Source organism: Haemaphysalis longicornis, unplaced genomic scaffold (genome assembly GCF_048455015.1).
Source record: "Haemaphysalis longicornis isolate Haplotype H1 unplaced genomic scaffold, Haemaphysalis longicornis Haplotype H1 scaffold_2, whole genome shotgun sequence".
NCBI lineage: Eukaryota > Metazoa > Arthropoda > Arachnida > Ixodida > Ixodidae > Haemaphysalis > Haemaphysalis longicornis.
Genome location: NW_027526295.1, coordinates 192073804 through 192092183, shown reverse-complemented (window position 1 = coordinate 192092183; position 18380 = coordinate 192073804). Strand labels below are relative to the sequence as shown.

General features: G+C 49.6%; 1 protein-coding gene and 1 pseudogene across 1 annotated transcript; both read right to left on the bottom strand.

Moving 5' to 3' along the window:
- Positions 1-3178: 3178 nt before the first annotated feature.
- Positions 3179-9886, bottom strand: LOC144167579 (uncharacterized). The gene is made up of 4 exons (XM_077696800.1): positions 9820-9886; positions 9441-9624; positions 7959-8180; positions 3179-5155 (listed from the first exon to the last, which is right to left on the bottom strand). The coding sequence occupies exons 1-4, from the start codon at positions 9876-9878 to the stop codon at positions 3278-3280; spliced, it is 2343 nt and encodes a 780-aa protein (XP_077552926.1). The 5' UTR covers positions 9879-9886; the 3' UTR covers positions 3179-3277.
- Positions 9887-11917: 2031 nt separating this feature from the next.
- Positions 11918-15894, bottom strand: LOC144168455 (uncharacterized; annotated as a pseudogene).
- Positions 15895-18380: the final 2486 nt, after the last annotated feature.

Sequence of the window (18380 nt, the reverse complement as noted above, 5' to 3'; positions counted from 1 at the left end):
GTTTTAATCTTCTAGCTTCTTTTCGGCGTTTTTTTGACAGTGGTCAAAATAATGCCTCATCAAACTTGCCTTCGGCAAGAAACTTCGTGCCGTTGTTTGGTAAGAGGAGATCTAAATTGTACACTCTTGGTAACCATTTTAAAGTACTCAACATCATATTTCAAAAATGTGCTTGTAACGGGTCGGCACACTTTTGGTTTGATAAAATTGCTTGGCGCCAGTTTTGAAACTGCAGTCCTGCGAAAGCAGGACATAATTGTTTATAGGGACAAAAAGACTGGGCATCTGGTTACCCTATGCAGGCAGGAACAAGGCCTCTTGTGAAGACCCTGCAAACGCGCTCCAACATGGCCGTAGAACTGCATGTGTGTTTTCAACACCTGCTGCCTGGTATCAGCACGTCCTGGGTGATGATCAGGGGAAAGCGTAGCCGATGGTAAGCCCTGCCCATAAGGTGCGTGGCTTTCTGGTCGGATTTAGCTTAACGCCAGCACACCAAGATGGTGTTAAAAAGAACCCTTCTGATTGGCTGAGAGCAGGGTTTCAGGAAGGTGGCAACAATTGAATGAAATGGGAGAATGTCTAGTGATGACTTAGCACACTTCAGTGCTATAGGGTGCATGCGGTTGAAGAGGCCGTGTGCTCTCGCAATGGATGAACAGATAGACAAAACATTGACGCGAAAAGGCTTTGTACGACTGAAATCAGTTTTAACGCAAGCGCGTTACTCTGCTGGGTTGGCAAAAGCACGTGCGCAGCTGGTGTCCCCAAAAGCAGCGTTCAGAAAGCATGCGACCTCTTCTACCAGAACTGACACTGGCGCAAACACCTGTCGCACAACTTACATCATGCAATTAAAAAGAAAATAGTTACAGGGGCACCCAGGTGTTCTCTTGTGGCATCGGAATGCATTAGCATCACTTCTTGTTGAGTTGTGGGCCTGCCACTGGCCACTGAGTATGGTAAATTGGGGTTGGTATGTAGACTTGGTTGCCAAACTAACAATCGTTAGTTGACCGTGAGCACCTCACGGCAACTGACATTGTCATTGACCCATCCCCTTGAGTGGGTACTTGTGATTTGTGCCGAGCGGGTATGTTGATGTTCGTTAAATGGAAATTGGTGAATCGCATGGACATAAAATTCTGACAGCTGCTGTCATCGACACTGGTCAATCTGCCTCGGTGGGTACGTTGGGCTTGGAGACAGCCAGGAATAGCATGGAGCTATGGCCCATAATAGTGCTAGCCATAACCCCAGTGTTTTTTGCAAACAACATGAGAAAGATAAATGAATGAAGACAGAGACGAAGCTGCAGTTGGCTTGTCTGCTTTTACCATGGCCCCTCCTTCATGGACACAGCAGCAAAAGCAGTACAAAAGACATGCACGAGCAAATGCAGGGCACTAGGACAATGAGCGTTGGCAGGATTTTGTCTTGAGGAGGGAAAACCCGCTGCATTGTGGAGGAGAAGGAGAGGGGGGAACGTTCGTGACTAGGACCAACACAGTAAAAGCAGCAGGACTGGTCTGCCTGACATAGAGATGTCTGGTATCCTTATTCATGATCAGGGTAACGTTTCCCAATATTGCAGCTAAGTTCACTGAACAGGTTCACGCAGTGCATGTAGTGCACTGCACTTCTCCCCTTGATGGACGGCGGTGCTGGCTGTACTTCAACCTTGTACAATCAAGTGTAACGTGTTAACCAAGTGCCAGTCAGCGCAATAAATAAGTGACGGGGCCTCGGGGCTCTATAGGTGCCACACCAGTGTCCTAGGCATGCTTGTTGTAACACATACAGTAGTGGTGCTAGAATGCTCTGCTGGAAGTATCTCTGCACTAGACATAGCGGCACATATTTTTTCAATTTGTCTAATGTGAGACACCGTGAAACTCCATAACGGTGTTACCAGATGTGTTGCGGTTTTTGGTGGTAATTGTTTGGACAAATTTTCTCGAATTGCATTCTAGTGAAAAGCACTGTTTTGATCTACCTAGTACTGCACTTGTGTGGCCCCCTTTTTGGGGTATTTCTTTAAGGCCACATTCTTTCTCTTGTGGGTACAAGTGAGACGTCCCTTGTGGGTACAAGTGAGATGCTTCCTGCATACAGCTAGCACCATCTACTGGCTCGCTTTGAACACTCGCGCTATTCTGTTGAGCAGCAGCTAAAATAAAGCCGTCGTTCCTTCTTGTGGCTCCAGGGCAGTGTCGCAAGGTTGTAATGCTAACAGCCTGCATTCAAATCCAAATGGTTTCAATTTTTCAAGCGAAGCTTGTACTGGCTGACTTATGCCCCGTTGCAGCTTATAGATTGAATTATAGACTGAAACCGTCCCAGTAATTCCCCTTCTCAGACGCGGCTCTCACTCGCCATTCGCAGCTGGCGTGGACGCATGTGCACAAGTGTCGCGCTATATCACGCCACAATGGAAGCCAATCAGTGTCGCGCTCACATCACGCCACAGCGCAGGTGTAGTCACTCGCTCTTGTCTGGCAGCTTACCTTCTGGGGCGGCGTGGGTAGGCCACACGTGGTTCACTCTATGGAAGAGCGGGTAGCTATTGAAGAATGTAAAGGCACCTTATAATTTCAAAAAAATGATCGACAATAACACATACCAAACATTTACGTTTGGGTAAAGCTCAGTGAAATGAAAGAATTTCATTTGAGTCAATCGATGGTTGTGTTTTAAGTCATTGCCTTTCGATTTTGGCAGGAGTGTTTTTGTTTTGCGGTCATTGCATTTCTATTTTGGCCGTTTTCATTTTCACTTAGATCAAGCTTCACGTGCACCCGTTTTTGGAGGGAAGGGAGATAGTTTTTTGTAATAATTTTTTCTTCGCTCGATTCAACACGGTATTTTCGTAAATAAGGGTGTTTTGAGTTTGATGAATTCCTTTGGGTCGGCTTAGGTGTGCTGCACAGCCTGTAGCTATAACCACTTTTGCTTTCTGAATTGTGCCAGAAGTTCCGGGCTTGTACTTACACCGAAACGGAATGTCCCCATCTTTAAGATTCGAAGGGGCCCAGGGAAAAACCGGGAAAAAAGTGTTCACTGTGTTAGCAGTCTGTGGGCTTTTTTTTTTTTTTTTGTATGCGGTGGTTGCCAGCCTTTTCCAGTAGAGTGGCCATCATGGGTGAAGAAAAGGTGAAGTTGCTCGAAGCTAGCCATGGTAAACAAACCTTTATTGCATGAAGCCACACGAAGAGAATAAGAGGAAGGGGAAAAACACAGGCCAGTAAAACAATTTTCCCCCCAGAACTTTACGAAGTCAGCATCGCCTCCTCTTGCGAGGCCTTTTCTTTGGCACCTTTGAGTCGAGCACATCCCCAACGTTGAGATACGAGCGGATGAGCAGCCAGACATCGATACCCAAATTGTCGATTTGCTTCTGACCGTCGTGCCGTTCGTAGCAGGTCAACTCTTCCTTCACGACACCACTCATCTGCCAGAAACTCATCTGCACTTGCTTCAGGCTTGTCTTGATCTTTTGCTTGACCTCCGACATGCTCAGCGAAGTCATATTCTTGAGCGAGTACGCCAGCTGCGGATGCCACGATACACGTTCGAGCGCCGCTGCCGCCCGCTTCACGTGCGTGCCCAGTACACAGTGGGCAGCGCAGTCGACTAGTGCCTTGTTGCGGCGTAAGAAATTTTTTACATTCAGCCAGGACTTGAAGAAGGGCCCGTAGTCCATGATGTGCATGTAGGTCAAGCCGTAGCTGTGGGAGAGGAACTCTTCCGCACGTTCCAGGAGAGCCTGGCTGGACCTGTAGCTGTTGCAGTTGTAGACGAGATGGTAGACGGTCTTGCTGGCTGCCACCCACCTGCACAGTACATCGATGTCTTCGTTGCTCACGGACCAGTTCTCGATGCAGAGCTTTTCTATCGTCATGTTGTTGCTGAGCCCCTGTATTATGATGTGCGCCGACTGCTCGCAGACGCTGAACTGCAGGCACAGCTCCTTCAGCTGCTTTGTGTGAGACGCAAAGTGGGCGATGGTTGTCGCGCTGTCCTTGAAGCAGTTGTCCTTCCACGCATCGACCTGCAGCTGCAGCGTCGTGATGATGTCGTACCTCGGCAGCACCATGCAGACTTCCCGGAACGTCAGCGTGTTCGTGTCGTAGAAGCGGTAGTTGCCCTCGTGTTCCACCCTGCCGTCCAGGCCGTAGCGATCCCAATGGGTGGCCAGGAAATACACAGATGCCCTGTCGCCTTCGTCAAGCGACACCTTTACCGACATGCCGGCCTCGTGGCCCGCATCGACTGGCTTCAGCGCGTCCTCCGAAACCGCGTCGAAGCGGAGTTGCTCCACACAGCGGGTTTGGTCGGCTGCGGCCAGCAGCCGCCAGCTCTCCACGTCATTCGGGCTCGCGTGCAGAGTGAGCCTCGTGAGGCGGCTGCGGCCTCCCGCAGCCCTCATGAAGGGGAGGGTGCGCCAGGCGGGCCCCATTTGCGACACCAGGCTGTGGATCTCCCAGTGCTGCTCGAGCTTCTGGGCACTGCTCAGCTGCACGAAGTCCCAGTAGTCACAAAAGAGGAAGCTGGCCTCCCGCAGCCGGCTGCCCGGCCTGTGGAACACCCTGGCAAACTTCATGGCAGTTACCGCATCCATCTCAAAGTGCTCGAGGGAGAGCCTCTCGAGCATCACGTTCACCATGAGGGAGCGGAAGAGTTCGTCGACGTTGGGCGACCACTGGAACACGTCCCTCACCAGCGTCAGCTCAGCAACCGTCTTGTTCTTCCTGAGGTACTTGTGGAAGGCTTCCCCCACTCCAACCGACATGTATGACGAGTCCAGGTGCAGCGCACGGATGCTTTCGTTTTTGTCCAGGGCACCGATAAGGGTGCGCGGGTTGGCGAACAGTGGGACGTATGTCATCCGGAAAGTGCTCAGTGAAGTGGTGCTGGTGATGTAGGCAGCAAAGGCATCTTGGGCGGAACGCAGAGTGCCCTTGAAGGTGCAATGGTCCCAGGAGAACTCCTCAAGACGGCCCATGCGCCTGATTGCAGTGACGAGACCGCGGACCTGGTGGCTTTGGAGCTGGCAGCCTTTCAGCCGGAGCGCGGTCAGTGTGGTGCTGTGCCGGATTCCATCACAAAGCAGCCTGTGCTCGCGGGGCAGCACATTGCGCAGGCCAGCAAGGACCTGCGCGTGAGGGAGCGGCCACCAATCAACAGTCGACACCTGCATAATCAACCAATCAGCAACCTGCATAAAAGTCTCGGCTTCTTCAGTGCGCCCCTGACATACCAAATCCTTGCCTCTTCCACCTTCCAGCTATCTTAGCTGCCTGCTTGGACAGCCATGCAACAATTGTGGTGCTTACACGCACTTGAGTCTTGCCGGACAAAGACAACAAATCCGCCGTCGGTGGGCTTCTAAATTTGCCAGGGAGTTGCGCGGCTTTTCTGTTACGCTCTGTAAACTTTTAACAGCAGAGCTGTGTAGACCATAAGCGTTATCCATTCGTCGCACCAAAAAGCCTCAAAGTGTGAGGGAAAAGTGACGAGGAGGCAGGGAGCCCACGAGGAGGTGTTGGGAGTGCATGCCTCGGGAAACAAATGTGGTTAGGGTGGTCCTGGGAGTCCAACCCGGAACCTTTACGTCGCTGAACCGGCAACTTAACCACGGGGCCAACCTAAAAGCTTGAGGGGTATGGGGTTAGCAGCGGCGGGAGACAATAACATATGCAGCCAATTGGAAAGAAAAAAAAAAGGTTGTGTTGGCACAAACACCTACAGGGAAAGAAGGCCAGATAAATATTTTAACAAGTATTAGAGCCAAATGGGTTAATTCTGAAACAGAAAAAAAATAATTAAACCTAACAATAGATTTAGGTGCCCATGCCATCTTGCCTTCCCAGGCCGTTTCATTATGAGACGGGAAGGCAAATAAATGCACACGTGTTTGGCAGGTTGGAAATAAGTAATAAAATAATAAAAAACGACAACCTAACCCACCAAATTAGGCACAACAAAAACAATTAAAGATTGCTGCAGTATAAAACAAACGGACGGATCAGGAAAAAAAAAATTCATAGGCCAGAATCTAGCCTCGGTTCCTCGCATTTGAAACCAGCTTCTATGCGTTTGCGTTCGTGGCGTGATCTCTCACGTGATGTTCTCCTCGTCAGTTCACGCATATTTGTGCCTGACGTGGGGAGCACAGACTCCGAGTTCGCACCAAAGATGCCGAATTTGTGGAGCCGGTTGCCGTGGGCTCTATAGACCCTTTGCAAAAAGGCGGACAGCACTGAGAATTCAGCGGTGGTAACACTGGTGGTGAACGCGACGACGCCATTAGAAAGGTAGCAGGTCGTAAGGTCGTAGCAACGCCGTTGCGGTTGCACGTTTTCGCCCACGGCTTCACGAGTCTGTTTCCCCACGACGAATATGCAATTACGTGGACGGTGGACGGTAGCTACTCCATAGAAACTCTGTGCTCGCAGCCTTTTCGCTTTCTTTCTAATGGCGGCGCAGCGGGTGCACAGTGTTGCCAGAGTGGCTTGCTGCTTTTCCGCCAACGATTTGGCCAATGCTGCGGACAAAACGACCCAGGCCTGCAAGTCATGGGGAACTTTCAGCGGCAAGTATGTAAATAAATGTGAGGTACAACAGCCGGTTCTCCTACGAAAGGACAGGGGCTTCCAGCTCCGCTGTTCCTCCAGCCTTGCACCAGTAGTGCAAGCTGCGCCATTTTTTTAAAGAAAAAAATTTAGTGCTACTATCATACGATGGCAACAAGGATGTGTGTCAGGAATGTAGTCGTGGTTTATTTTGTAGAGTTGTTCAAACCAGTTTTATGATTGTATTATAGTGGAAAAGAACGCCCTGGCAAACTGCTCACATTTTTTTCTAAGAGCAAATTTCTCCCTGTCATTAAAAATTGAGGGAAGAGGAACCATAAAAGTAGTATTTTCATGTTCCTTTCAGAAGAGGAACGTATGTAAAAATGGCCTTTTAGGTCTCTTCATAATGATAGTTACTTGTTCTTACATTTGTTTAAAATTTCTGTCTTTAGAATAATTTTTTATTTTACTTTTTGTAGCCACCGGACACACCTGACTTGACGGTTATTCCATTTACATTTTATTTATTCCAAAAAACACACCTGCTTTAAGTTCTTAAAAACCGAACGGTTTTTATAGCATTTTTTTTAATGCGTACGCATTTCTGTGTGGGAAGCTTAACAAAGAAACACGTTGGTCTGTGACGCCTCATGTGTCACCGCCTCGACCACCGTCCAGTGCGCAATCTTGGCTCTTGCACCAGAGCCGCTGTATATGCACCGATTAACTTCCTCCATGGGTCAGCTTTGAGTACGTACATACCGCGGCGATCAACCCCTGCCTCTGCAAGATGTGGCCGCCAGCATGTCGAAATCATCTCTGCTGTTTCAGCAGATTTCATAGGCGTGGAACTAGCGGCTTTAAAGTCCTTTTTGGCTTTTCAGGGACGTAGGGATGTATGTGTCTCTCATAGATGGGAAAGTGGTCTTTGCGATTACCAGGCAGTGTTAGAGGCCTTAAAATTAAAGTTCCTGGGGCTATTGTGTCCAGGAAATTCTCTCGAAGAATAGCGCGTGTTGCGTGACAGCTGAGCGTGCTGGCACATGAGTAAAACAGGAGCACACCAGCCACGCAAAACCCTGACTCTAGGGAAACTTGCATCTGCCAATCTGCTTTCTTGATTTGCGCCGTAAGGCAACGAAACAAAAGCAAAGACAGAGACACAAATACCATGTAGCAGTTTAGTATGCCCGGGCTTTTGCCTTTATAGCACGCAAGCAGACTTAAATGCCCTGAAGAATTTTTTTGCCAGAGAACGTATGGGCTCACGCTGCAAGACAGACAGTCGGCGGATGTGCCTGCTGCTACTTCAGGTTAGGTTATGCAATCTGCAGAGATTTTTTTGAGAAGCTGTCACGTTGAATGCTGGCTGCCACCCACCTTGAGGCAGCGGTGACGGGTTAGCAGGCAGTGAAGCAGGACGGTGGCCAGGCGCAACAGGCCCGGGTCCCCCCCGTACATCTCCTCTTCGTCGAGGTCGGTGAAGGCCAGCAGACCCGGCTCCACCTCTCGGATCTCGGTCGCGAGCAGCCAGAACCACTCGTTCAAGTCCGCCAGCTGGTCCAGGATGACTCGGCAGGTTTGGGGGGGCCGAGCCAGACACTGCGGAGGAGCAAGGACAAAATAAGTTTGGTCTCAAAACAACTTCCTTTAATATTTAAGTAAACTGTGTGATACTTGTCAGTCTTGCTGCTTTTCCTCCACTGATTTCAAATATATACCATTATTTTTTCCGTTGGTCAATTAGTTCCCAAGATATTTGGAGATGATTAGCCATTTTTGGAGGAACAATAGACAAAACAGTGTTAGTCAAAAAACTGTAATCTTTACATTTTCCAATACTATGAACGTTGGCGAATGCAATAAGAGAATTGGTTTTTTTCATGCACCGCTAGGCACTAATTTTACAGCTCATTAAACTTTGGTGGCACCAGTGGCAAGGAACCATTTTGAGTGCCCATTTCAAGCACCAAAGTTTAATGAGCTGTAAATTTAGTTCCAAGCGGTGCATCAAAAAACTGCTTCTCTTGTTGCATTCACCATGGTTCATATATTGGAAAATGTAAAGATTACAGTTTTACGACCAACAATGTTTTGTCTATTGTTCCTCTAAATATGACTAATTATATATGTCACTCCTGCTCATATTATGTCACTTATAAATATTGATGTTTTTCAATATTTCCTGCGTTTTTTTTTTTTTTTTTCAACTCCCTAATGCGAAGTTCGAGTGCGGCGTGAACTGCAGGGTCTTTTCGGCGACGGCACATAGCTGCTGTTTCGGCGGCCCGCACCTCTGGATTCTGGTTCAAGTGGCGCTGAGCATCTGCTGGGGCAGCTCGTTTAGGTGCAGCAGCAGACAAAGCACTTCCTTTGTCCCAGTTAGTGAACGCGTCATCAGCGAACGCATGACGGCGCGCGCTACTCTGGCATTAGAGAGTAGAGAGTGTTAGCATAGCGGCTAGCGGAGGCTCACACTACGGCGGCGGGATAGGGGGACCCTACTGCGCATGCGCGCGCGGGGAGGGTGAGGAGGCAGAGGAGGATGAGGAGGAATGCGCGGGCAGTGCGAAGGCTGGCTCGCGGAACTAATCCCCCTACCGGAACGAATTTGCGCCTGCCCAGTTGGGCCCCGCTACCCGCCGCCGTAGCGCTAGCGGACGGAGCCCGCTATGCCAAAACTCTCTATAATAGAGAGTTTTAGCATAGAGGGATCCATCCGTTAACGCGAGCGCTTGTGACGTTAGGTGGCCGCCCTATAGGAAGCAAAAAGCTTCCTCTCCTGTCTTGTGTCTTGCTTTGGTGTACGGGCAGCACCATGTCAGAGAGCAAGCGTGTGAGAATCGAAGCACCTCAACTTACCGTAGCACAGTTGAGAGGAAACCTGAAGTAGCGATGGGTGAAAGGAGTGCGCAGGGAGCGCATGTCTAGCTGTAGATTATCGGCTGACAGCATCTCGGATGGGTCAACGTGCACCAACCAGTTCGAGTATGAAGCCAGGGTCATCGGCTTTAGTGGGACCAGGCCGCTTCCGCGCTTCCTACGCCTGAGGACAGGGAACAGGCACCCCACCATTACAGGGCAAATGTGTCAGACGACACCCAGTGTTCTTACGGTTAAGGTACTGGTTACACGCCAGTAAAACAATGTCTCCTTTTCGTGTTCACTGTCCCTCGATCGGCAGATGAAGGCACTTTAATTACAGCATGCAACTGCCTGCATGGTCATAGGAGTTACTGACCTATTCGACCTTTTGGGCTTGTCTGGAAGTTTCAACACATGTCCGGAACTGGAGGCCATGGCTACAGCAGAATCTGCAAGAAAGGGCACAAGTCCATTTCACAAAATCTCCTTCTCCCGACAGGGGTCACTGCTACTCTTCGGCCTGCATGCAAGTACTGTCGCCCTTAGAAAAATTCACTTTGGGATGGCCAGTAGTGGGACCGAATTTTTGTCATTTTTGTCGTTTCAGCGTATACCTCGGACATTCCATAAGAGCTAAATGTGAGCTGGGACCAACTGGTGTACGGTTGAATTATCAGCTGGTTCCACCGGGTCCCAGCGCACATTTACTCTGTATCGCAATTGTGTTGTAACCCATTCGGGGAAGCAATCATGCACTTGCAATGAAAGCCATTTTACCATTCAATGGTTTGAGCAACAAAATAGCCCTGTTACTCGCTTAGATTAACTCGCCCTATTGTTCCCCCTGCTAGAAAAACAGCACTCACGTGCTCACGTGGGATTTGGAGGTGGTCTCAGTAAACCATGAGATGCATGCTTGTTAGCCGCGAGCATAGAACGACGTATAGAGCATGTGGTTGACCCCAAGAGTTTTAGGAGCACGAGCGGCAATGAAATAAGCGTCAAGAACACAAACAGGAGTTTTGCATCCAAAAGCTATGGACAGAGTTTCTCAATTCTCGTATTTTATTTATAAATCGTGGAATGTTTTTAAAATCGCGGCATGAGGGCAGTTTGAGGGAGTCTATTTGTAACCCCAGACAGCGCTGTACAGACGAGTGTAGAGGTGCGCGCTTAAAGTGAGGTGACGGTCATCATGGAGCGTTTTTTCACGCGATTTGCGCGCGTCGGCATTGCGCGTGCGTTTTTTCGACGCCCGCGTCGACGATTCCGCGCCCGCGGCAGCATCTGCCTTGGCTAGATTTTGGCGCGCGTCGCGCGCAGCAGTGGGAGGAGCCTGGCGACTTGCGCCAATGGGGAGGCGCGCGCCTCATGGCGGCGGTTTCAAAGCACTCGAGACAGCCGGCTGGCTCCGCCGGGGATCTTTAGGCTTACCACCCCGGCAGATATTGCTTGGGCGCATTCAGAAGCGGCGCGGATGATGTTTTATAGTACCGTTTTCACCCACATTATAAGCTCCTTTACCGCTCAACCAACTTCGTGCGTGTCTTGAGCGGCATTTTAGTGAGCGCTCAGAAGCGGTCGCTCGAGCTCCCGACGCCACTACGCGGCCGAAGCCGCCGCCATGTTTCCACCGCCTGCCGCGCCGCGCGCAGCGTGCGGGTGGCTCCGCGGCAGCGGCAGCGCGCCTGTGGCGTGCGCGGCGCGTTTTCGCGAGCAGAAAACGCTCCATGCGTGTTGGGTTCACGCTCTCCCGGTATCCCTCTACACGGTCGGTGAATCTGCGCAAGTGCTGTATAAGTGCTTTTATAGTGCGTGCATACACTGCCATGGCTGCCCAAGCGTTGTGCCCACGGTTGAGCAAAACATTGACGTTCGGTCCGCATGCCTGAGCTGTCACCATGTGCGTTGGTACGTGCATGCAATTGAACACGTTGTTGCCACGTGAATCTTATGTACAGGGCCAGAAGAACGGGCCTATCAAAAGTGGAGCTGTTGTAGGTCGAGCCTTTTCGTCCGGCTGCTGTAAATCGTGCGTCACACACGGGTACGACCAAAAAACCTCAATGGTCTCGCAGCGGGTTCTTCATTCAATTCACGCTAGGGAAGGGAGAGGGGAGGGAGCCTTCCATTTCTTTACGTGATCCGTAGAATTGTGCGGCGACAGCGCTGCCGTTCTCAGAAGAGCGCCCGTTTACGTTCGAGCCGACACAAGAGAACCACGTACACACATTTCACAGTGGGAAGACCTGGATTTAACTTTTGATTTGTGAAAATTTCCCCCACATCAAGCGCACCCGCCTTTACATGCTGGAGCGGCGCACGCCGCGCGGGAAAGGCGACAGAAACAAACTAAATTACCAATACAATTAGCCACAACAAGTCAGCATGGTATGAAAGGAGAGAGAGAAAGAGAGAGAGAGAATTATCTTTTATTTGCACCTGTCTAAAATGACGAGGGAGAGGGAATTAGCCTAGACCCGCCGAATCCCTTGAGATTCGGCGGTGGTCAGGGCCACAGCGATGACTTCGCGTTGCTCTTCTGCTTTATGGTTGAGTAATAAGGTCTCCCAGGATCCACATTTCTGTTCGGGTCGTTATAGAAAGGGCATGTCCAGACCATGTGGACTAGGTCCGCAATGCTATTGCAGTGAGTGCACTTAGGAGTAAAGACTTCCGGATGCCATTTGCAGTATAGTTGAGGGTTCGGAAACACCCCGGTTCGCAATTTCCTCCACATAACTTCCCTTTTTTGCTGAGCTGTTTATCCGCCGCTGGATAGGTCTTACGACCGAGCTTATAATGAGACATTATTTCATGGAATGTCCTTAGTTCGTCACCTGAAGGAAGGGGTTCCTCGCGTGGAGGCGGGGAGTCAGCTGCGATCGACCGGTAAGTGAGGCCTCTGGCGGTCGCATGCGCCTTTTCGTTCCCCCGCAGACCCTGGTGGGCTGGGCACCATATCAGTGAAATTTGATCTGCTGATACTTGACCTTCTCTGAGAATTTTGGCGGCTGCAGCAGAGACCCTGCCCATATCATAATTCTTAATGGCTGCCTTAGAGTCACTAAAAACCAACCTTGTACCGGTTTGTGCTATTGCTAGAGCAATAGCAACTTCTTCTGCCTCAGCAACTTCTTCTCAGCACGAGACCGGGTCTCCACTCTCCCGTACTACTACCGCTGTGTGTGCGGTCTTGTTTGTGTCGTATGCGGTAACGTCCGTGTACAGCACATCAGACCTCCCTTCAAATTTAGCCTGCAAGGCGATAGCTCTATTTTTTCGTTTTCGTCTGCCTTCATGAAATACCGGGTGCATGTTTTTAGGCAGCGGTATAATCATGAGTCTATTCCTAGTTGATCTAGGTATGATATCAGTCTGCTTGGAACACTGAGACGGTTCGAATCCCAGGCGCTCCATGATGTTCCTTCCAGTTTTACTTCTCAAAATTCTTTGATGCTGAGACACCGTGGCGGCTTCTATGAGCTCATCCAGAGTGTTTGATACACCTAGTCTTAGAAGCTTTACCGTCGGGGTGTTCGGAGGAAGACCTAGTGCGGTTTTGATCCCTTTCCTGAGTATGATTTCAATTTTATCTTTCTCTGTTTTACAAAGTTTCAGATAGGGTGCAACGAATAGTACACGACTTATGACGAAAGCCTGAACCAATCTCAAGAGTTTGGCCTCCTTCATCCCCACATGCTTGTTAGAAATGCGCTTAAGTAACCGGCACGTGTGGCTGGTACTCGCTTCAAGTCTCCTGATAGTTTTAGTGTTTTTGCCATTTGTTTGTATGCGCAGCCCTCTAATACTGCCTACGGTCGGAATGGCATTTCCATTCACTCGTAAAGCAATGTCGTAGCTCTTGCAAGGGGCACTGTTCCTTTTCCTCTTTGGAGATGGTAGAAAAAGAGCCTCTGATTTTTCTGCCGAGCATTTCATTCCGATCGGCTCAAGATATTTCTTTATTGTATCTATGGCCTTCTGAAGTGTACTTTCAATTTGACCGTCGTTACCCCTGTTCACCCACAGCGTCAAATCGTCCGCATATATGGTGTAATTCAGGTTTGTTATTTCATCCAGCCGCCCTGGAAGCCCGATCATCGCTACATTAAACAAGGTCGGAGAGAGGACAGACCTTTGCGGTGTCCCTCTATTCCCCAATTTAATATTTTCGGACGACTCTCCTCCCAAACTGATGGTTGCAGTCCGATTGGAGAGAAAATCCCTTACGTAGTTATACGTCTTCACGCCTACGTTTAGCACGCTAAGGTTCTCGAGTAAGGTTCTCGGAGATTCCGGTCACGTCTTTTCTTGCTGATCTTTTGCTCCAACTCTTTCTTTTTCTTCCATAAACTCACAAGATGGCTATCAACCACGTCCTGATCATCTTCAAGTTCAATCTCTTCGGTGGCGTCCTGAACAGATTGAATAACCCCCTTACTCCAATCGTTAATATTATTTATCGGGTCCTGTGCCGTCCTTATTCTTCTAAATGTATTCCAATTTGTGGCCTTGAATCTCCTCTTACTGACCACCGGTGGGCCATTCTCAACTATGACCTCTAGAATCCAAAGCACCACGTGGCCTTGATGCCACTACCGACAAAGGTTAGATCTGGTGTCGTGTCTGCGGATACGCTATTTCCCTGACTCGACGGCTTCATCGGGTCTGTAATGAGGATTAGTCCATGCTGTTGAATTGTATTCCATAGATTTCTGCCCTTAACCTGCGCGAATTTATAACCCCATGCCGGATGGTGCGTATTAAAATCGCCCACCATCAAAAGCGGACTGTTTTTTGTAATTACCTTGGTTTTCGTAAAAAATATCGCCAAAGTCACATTTACGCTGTTTGGGTGAACTATACACGTTTAGGATGAAGAGATTCTTGTCTTTGCGCTTGCGAGGTATGAGTTCTACCAAAACATGATCGATCTATGCATTCCCCGTCTCGTGCTGCAGCGTTGTAATGTTTCTCTTTACAAAGGTTGCCACTTGGGTACCGTTAGTTGACCCCGTATAGTATTTGCAACCCGCTAATTTAGCATTTTTCCCGCACTCCTGGACCGCAATAGATTCCGGTCAATCGCCATTGTTCAAAAAGGACTGTAGAACCGCCCGTTTACGTGAGAAACCTCTACAGTTCCACTGCCAAACAGTGTTGTTACAGTGGTGCAGAGCCATCTTGTTTGCGTTTATGAGCCTCTTCGTAAAGCCATTGTATCTGCTTGTCCCTAAAGTCAAATTCACCCCTCATCTGCTCAATAACATTGCCTACTTGTTTCAGCTGTTCAAGTACCGTCTGAAGCATTCCATGCAACGAGTGTGTTTCAGCCTCCAGCGCTACATTTCTCGCTCCGTGATTTTCCCCGTCTGCTGTTTCCTTCGCCCTCTTCTTCTTTGAGGGTGGATGGCTACTTGCCCGGGGTGTTGTCGGTTCCGGCTCGGCTTTACTTGCTAGTTGTGTTTTAATCTCATCAAGTTGTTTGTGTAATTCCGCATTTTGCTCTTGTAGAATTCTGTTTTGCTCTTTAAGAGCATTAATCATTTCTGCATTGGCATCCTGGGAGACCTTATCTACCCAACCCACCTTTGATCCAACAGACTTCGGCTTTACTTGGGTGCCGCAACCACTGTCCTGGGGTTCCTTGCTGTGGACCCACTGTGTCTCAAGCAATGGCAGTCGAGGGAAGGATTCCGAACGCCCTCTCGAATGGCTGCGATTCTTGGATTTACTCGACGAACGATCTCGAAACCAGTCCTTTCTGCTGCGCCGTTGATTTTCCGCGTCGGCCTTGAAACCTTCTTCTTGCTTCCTTGCTTCCTCTTCCAGCTTCATTTCCCACTGTCGCTTCTTCACAATGTAGGGCATTCGGAAAAGTGACTTGCATTTCTTGTCTCCGGTTACGTGATCCTTGCCACACAGTCGGCACTTCGGGACACACGTGTGTTTATTCGTCGGGGAGGTCTCCCCACATCTTCTGCACTTTTCATGCGGACTGTCGCACACGTCGGAACGGTGTCCCAGCTGACCACATTTATAACACACTTCATATCTCTTCTTGTAGAGAAAACACTTCATCGGCTCCCCGAAACAGATCATCCATCTCAGCACAGTCGCCAGCAAAAGTGATGATCACTGAGTTTGAGTTGCCCATCCTCCGCACACCAAGAATGGGAGGATTCTGCCGGTGTGAGAAGGCCAATTCCAGTTCTTTCTCAGACAGCCTCGGATCGAGTCCGTGCGCTACTCCCTTGCCACAGCTTTCTGGTGCCGCCATGTAGGTGGACACCTCGTACTCCTTCCCGTCAAGCTTTACGGACTTCAACGCCAACATTTTCTTGGCATCATCCGCGTTTGGCGTGCTGTATATTAGTGTTCCCTGCCTATCGTTCACAACGATCCTGTCGTCCTCTTGACCTTTTCGCCACGGAATGGCCGCCGCCATCCTTATTGCTCCCCCAACCACGGGCACCGAGAGCTTGGTGAGGGTCAGCCCTTCCCTGGGCCTGATAACATTTCTTGTGATCCGCGCTTGGAAGGCGAGGCAGGTGCGACGCCACCGAGTGATCCGCGAGCTTTCTTCCTTTCACTTTCAGCGAGCGTCCCCCGCTGACGCCATAGTTGTTGCCATTGTAGCCAGCCGATGCCATCTTGCCGGCTTCCCTATCTCCACCGCTGAGGGTCGTCGTCTTTGCCGCGCCATCCTGGCGCGCCCGTTTTTGCTTCTGCTGAAGCTCCGCGACAGGTTTCGAAACTTTCGTCACCCAGTCCGAGCTTTCCAGTTCTGCCGGATTACGCTCACTTCCATCGTCAGGGTGCCGCCAGAGACTTCCCGTGAGCCAATGCTGGGCCCTTCGGCCGCCGTGCCAGGCCTAATTTTAGGCTTAGCGAGGCGTCCGGCTTGGTCGAACACAAATACGCGATAAAATCCTTCAAAGTCCACTTACAGGCTTGAAATGGTATCCACAGGTTCCTTAGCACGTCCGGAACACACTCACAGCACTTTTTTAGGAGCACATTATTTTCCGCCAGAGACAATGGGCATGTCACGGAGTCAACGTGACACACGTCTGCTCGCTTCGGCCCCCTAGCGGTCGCCCCGGTATGAAAGGAAAACAGCAACAGACGCTCAGTTGCAAAAAACACGCTCGATGGCATAAGTGCGGCGCGTTCGATGATCGATTCCCCCCTGCGATACTTCAGTGGGAAGCAGCTATCGAAATCGAACAATCAGCCGGTCATATTCCTTCTCACTAGCGTTCAGTTTATGCAAAAGATTGCTTATAAGCAGTAAAAAATGTTTACTTACGGATCAGGCCGGGATAGACTGCGTTGCGGCTGCTTAAAACCGTGGGCTCCGGCGACCGGCGCTGGAACGGTTGGAACGCACCGAAAGCGCACGAGGCGGCGCGTGCCTGAGTCGCGCCGCACAAGTGACAATGATGATGGTAAACCAGCCAACATCAAGCGCACCCGCGGCGCCACGGAATTAAGTTGCCCCTGCGCCTCATCCCCGCAGCCGGCTGCTACTCCGCGAGGCGCAAAAAGCATGCCTTACTGCGAGTATTTTTAACGCGACACGAGTCGTTTCACTAATTACTCGCACTTATTCTGCTTATAAATTCCTGCGGCGCCAACAAAAAAAAAAAACTAGGGGTGAAAAGGAAGATGTTTCGCATTAAGCGCAACCTCGTTTCTCACGCGCACTTGGGTCCATCGCTTCGGCGGACTGATACAATACATGAGCCGTTCTCAAGGCGGGCCGGGCCGTGCTGAACTTGTACCTGAGTTAATTTGCCTGAATGTAAACCATGTTGGTGTGTAGGCACATGTAGTGTGTACACACTACATCATGTACACGCTACATTTTAACAGCCAATGTTAAAATATAGGTTGGCATCCGGGATCGGCAGGGCCACACCCAATATGGCTGTATAGTTTTGGAATAAACGGCGGTGTTCTTCCCAGCTGCATCATGGTCGTAATACGCACCGCACAACACGTTACAATGGCGACGAGGATGGGATTCGAACCCACGCGGGCAAAGCCCAATGGATTAGCAATTTTCAAAGATGCAAGAACCGTTCAGGCAGAACAACAAGACCAGGTCGACATGCCAGATCTGGGTGATGAAGCTGTGCCAGGTAACAGTGACATACCTTGTAGGCCACAGTGCAGCTGCCACAGCAGCAGCCGCCCAGCCCTGTCGCCAACTCCAAAGACTGTCTCAAGACGGTACCCTCAACGAAACACCCTCATGAAAATGGACGTTGAGTTTTAATAGACCCCCTATTGTGTTTCTATAGAGTCAATAAAAAGTCAATTAAAACTCATCGTTTATAGACTGAGCTCGTTAAAAAGTCAACAAACTTTGTATTGCAGAACCTCAACCAACATTTTATTGCTCTCAAGATATTGAGTTTTAATACACTTCATATTGCGTTTTTATAGAGTAAACCAAATCTCCCATCTCAAAAACTGCGGCCAATATAAAATCAATGAACTTTTTATTGCAAAAATGCAACATGAATTTTATTGCCTTCACTATATTGAGTTTTAACAAACTTTGTACTGCCTTTCTATAAAGTCGTTTAAACTCCGAATGTGTGGTCTGTGGTCATTAGACAGGCAATAAACTTTTTATAATGAACACGCAGCAAGAATCTTATTACCTTCATTATGTTGAGTTGCAATAGACTCTGTATTGCGTTTCTATAGCCCACCCACAGAGGTCTGGTAGCTTATCGGTGCATATATGTAGGGTGCTATAGCGCCGCCTGCCCCGCCTCATCAAGCGAGATCGCGCGATGGACGTCCCATCACTTCGTCTTGGGAGCACTAGGTAGCGGTTGCGCCTGGGATGGCGGACATCACCACCGGACAGTCCGAGCCCCTGCAAAGCTCCTCTGTTAAAACTTGCCAGAAAACCTA